This window comes from Phaethon lepturus, unplaced genomic scaffold, assembly GCF_000687285.1.
Source record: "Phaethon lepturus isolate BGI_N335 unplaced genomic scaffold, ASM68728v1 scaffold970, whole genome shotgun sequence".
Lineage (NCBI taxonomy): Eukaryota > Metazoa > Chordata > Aves > Phaethontiformes > Phaethontidae > Phaethon > Phaethon lepturus.
In genome coordinates, this window is record NW_010512363.1 from 7,482 (window position 1) to 11,541 (window position 4,060).

The following is a 4,060-nucleotide window of genomic DNA, read 5'->3' on the forward strand; positions in this document are numbered from 1 at the left end:
GTGGGGGGGGGCGGGGGCGCGGGGGTGGGGGGAGCCCCGCGCCGCCCGGTGACAGCCAGGCCTCGGCCCGAGCCCCCTGTTTGACAGGGGCTGCCTACAGCCATCAACAGGACATGCGTTGGCTGCTGAGATTATTCCCCAGTAAAGCACCCTTCAGCGGCAGTGGGCACAGGAACACAGATAAACAGAAGGTATGCAGGGCAAAGACAAAAAGATGGGGGGAGGGGTAGGCAAGGAACAATTACCACTTCTCAGTCAGGACAGATACAGCGCTCTGACCAGCCTTCTCCTAGAAGCAGACTTTATATTTACTGTAGTATGTTCTTGTGAATAACTTAGCTAGTAACTATTGAGTTACCAGAGCTGCACTCTCTCTGCCACCGCATTAGCCTGAGCCTGTGCCAACATTCCTGCCTGTATCAGATCAGCAAACTCAGCCAGGCTAGTCCCAAAGACTACACAATGCCTCCCACTGTTCACAGCCCCCACATAGATTGCATGGTTGTAGGAGAAAGTTAACTGGACTAATAACAAAAAACATAGATAAAAGGCTAAAGTGCTTTATTAAAAGGCAAACATGCACAAATAAAATATTATATACAGAAGTGGTACATAGTTCCAATGTTGTGTCAGTTCATACATGAACTAAAAATTTCTAATTAGAGGTTGAGCTAGATCCCGTATGGTAGAAGAGCTCAGCTGTTCAATGGTGCTTATCCTGACATTTTTCCTGCTGGCATATTTGTTCTTGATTGCCTGCAGAGGAGTAAGTTTCCTTAAGTTTACCCTGTTCATAAACTTATACTATTCCAAGCTCCCATGAGGTCAAGCAAGCCCATGCTGGCACCCAAGACCAGTTCACAACTGGCTCAGGCCACTTAGCCAAGACAGAGACCTTCAGCTGAACTGAGCAGGTCTGACAGCAGTGGCTAAGCTAAGCCAGCTTCAGAGCACCACTTATTGACACTTAACCACACATACTCCACATGCACACAGCAAGATTCTTACCCTCTGCTTGCTAATGCCATCATTCAGAAGTAGTACATTCTTTGCCATGTGCCGCATAACTGGAAGAAGGTCACTGTCTGTGTAAGATGTGTAGTGTTGCAGAGTTGGTGTCTGAAAGGAAGGGGAGTCATTAGTGTTGTGGTTTCACCTGGCATAGCCAAAACAACCACACTGCCATTCACTCACCCTCCCTTGCAGCTGGATGGGGAGAGAAATCAGAAAAAAGGGTAAAGACAGTTTAGGACAGTGGGGGAGGAAGAGAATAATAATAAAAGAATAAACAAAACAAGTGATGGACAACACAATTGCTCACCACTCACTGACCTGCCCAGTTAGTTCCTGAGCTGCAGCCCCTCCCCAGACAACTCCCCCAGTTTTGGTATGGAATATCCCTTTGGACAGTTTGGGTCTGCTGTCCTGGCCATGACCTCTCCGAACTCCCCAAGCACCCACCACCTTATCAGTGGCAGGCCAGAGCACGGGAGGCTGAAGAGTCCTTGACTGCTTAGCAACAACTAAAAATATCAGTACATTATCAACATTATTTTCATCCCAAATCCAATAGTGATAGCACTATACCAGCTATCAGGAAGAAAGTTAACTCTATCCCAAAACCAGGACAATTGTTCTAGAAGCCTTTTTCTAGTCTAATCTGAGTACACTGGGTTCTTTGTCTTCTGTTGGGCTTAGGCAACTGCAGTCTTCTGTCTCATAGGGAAGGGTTAACAATTACTGCCCTACTGCTGTTCCCTTGTAATGGGCCACAGGAAGACAAGAACATGCTGAAACACCACAAGGAAAGCAGTAGGCATGCACTAAGCCCAGAGTGGCCTTTTAAGCTGGTACACAGGCACACAGAGTCCCAAACTAGGAGGTGGTCTGACAAGCATGACTTACCCACTTACATCCACCGAGGAGTTTGAGAGCCAAACAGGAAGCAGCTGCTGCAGTCTTGGATGGAGGGAAATGAACCATATCGTAGTCTACAACAGACAACTCCATCAGGTAATTAGCCAGAGCAAGCTGCTTGGAGTTCACCTGCAATAAGTCAGAGTATTGGCTATCTCCAAGGCAAGAGCATCCTGTCAAGCCTTTGTTTAGCCAAGCAGGAAGAAATACTTCCTTAGTGAACATTTTCAGACCTATAGGCTCTGAAATTCAAGGGGCTTTATCACACAGCAGTTCTGAGCTGTTTAGAGCTGCTCATAGTCTAGGACCACTCCTTTCAACAGCAGTCTAGCAGTCACCTGCAGTACCAGGCAGGAATTTTAAGTCTGGTTTTGGGTGGGTATGGCTCAAGTGACTGAAAGCAGACAAACAAGATCTGTTCCTGCATGGGAGACAGGTCTCAACCAGGCTCAGTTGCTAGACTGTTGCAGTACTCAGAAGTTTGGAACCATTTTAACAAGCTGCCACAGTCAAGTATTGCATTTTACAGATACTGTTTACAATAGTACACATTCTCACCATTACCTTTGCAACCTTTGAAGCCCTCCTTAGGAAGTGCGGAGGGAGAGGGCGACCCAGACTGAAGTCCAGGGCTTGCAGGATCTTCCTCTCCATCTCGCGGATTTGAAGCTTTGTGTAAGTGTTATCAGTTATATAGGAAAAGTCTCCAATATGAGGGGGAAACACCTCTTCATATTTGCTGGCTATGAGAAGAGCTGTGACACCCACTAGCTGCAGCATAGTCTTGTGAACCACATTGTCCTGTAGTAAGAAACAGTAAAGACTTATCTAAATGACTTGGCTCAGAACAAAGCTTCTTAAGGTAGCTAATGTGAAATTTCTTGTATGGCAGGATGTTCATACTGGCATATACAGAATAACTGTACATCATCTGTTACCTCTGTCAGCATCTACAAGGGTATTAGAAGGCTTTGAGATCAAATCAGAGAGAGAGAAGTACGCAGTTTTGATATATCAAGTCACTGTTCATAGCTGAGGGGGTTGTGGTGCATACAGTTCAACATCAAATGCCGTTTGACAGTCAGCTGTATTTTGTTAAAGGTAACATGTCTAACCATGTATAGTGTTACTGACCAATGCACATTGTGCTTTAGCTTAGGGGAAAAGCATTGCCTGGCACTGGGCAAGAGACTCACCTGCAGGTAGAGATCGGTGATAGCAACTGCCATGTACAATGTCTCCTGCTGGAGTTTGAATTTCATCTGTACTTGTACAAGCCAGTCCATTAGCACAGCACGCATGTACCCATTGATTCCCTGGCCAGCCAGGTATTTGGGTCTGACAGGTTGATTTTCCTGTGTGGAAGGAACAGGGTTAATATTTAATCACTTAGACGAGGCATTTGCAATGCCAAGCCTCTGCTGCATCTTAAGGCTTCTAAGGGGTTCAGTACAGACATAGCCCATAGCTGTAGGCCACAGGGCACAATGTTTCTTTGTTTACTAGAAGTGAGCTAGAAAGAGAATGATACTTAGTACCACCAGTTGATTGGTCTAACAAGCAACATCTGTTTATGTTACCAGCTCAATTTAATCTTGTATTTTAAGTTGAGGGATCACTTAGTGCCTCAGGAAAATCCATAGGTGAAAGCAAATACCAGCTCCCAGCCACACCTATAGTGACAGGTTCACCTTAAGTGTCAACAGATGCCCTTTGCAATTCTGACCTACTCCTACCAACCTCAAGGTCTCTCAGATACTTGTAGATGTCTTTCACATAGGCGCTGCAGAGGGTTGGATCAGTACCATCATCCTCATCTACATCTTCCACATCAAGCAAGATATTCGAAAAAGCCTGACACAGCAGGTCCTCTGACAGGGCACATCCAGATGCCTCTGTGTGGACTGGAGACTGGGGCCCTAACTACAAGAAAATTTGGGGTCAGTATGGGCAGCACCTCCATCCGCAGCTCTGTGTGCACCCAGCCACGGGGTGCACTGCACCCAACCACCGCAGAGTGTGCCCCCCCACCGTGTGCCCCCTCCCCAGCCCTGGAAGGCCATGGGCAGTACCTGGGAAGGCTCCGCCTTGGACTCCAGCGCTAGCACCTCCTTCTTGGTAGTGGTCCTCAGCGTCCTCCTGG

At 47.0% G+C, this 4,060-nt stretch overlaps 1 protein-coding gene across 1 annotated transcript; it reads right to left on the reverse strand.

Moving 5' to 3' along the window:
• Positions 1-645: 645 nt before the first annotated feature.
• CCNB1 (cyclin B1) lies at positions 646-3,840 on the reverse strand (the record flags this gene model as incomplete). Its single annotated transcript, XM_010286523.1, has 6 exons — positions 646-756; positions 1,009-1,119; positions 1,906-2,046; positions 2,482-2,718; positions 3,114-3,272; positions 3,658-3,840. Coding segments are annotated over 6 exons (942 nt in total), but the record flags the coding sequence as incomplete, so codon positions are not given.
• Between the last annotated feature and the right edge of the window lie 220 nt (positions 3,841-4,060).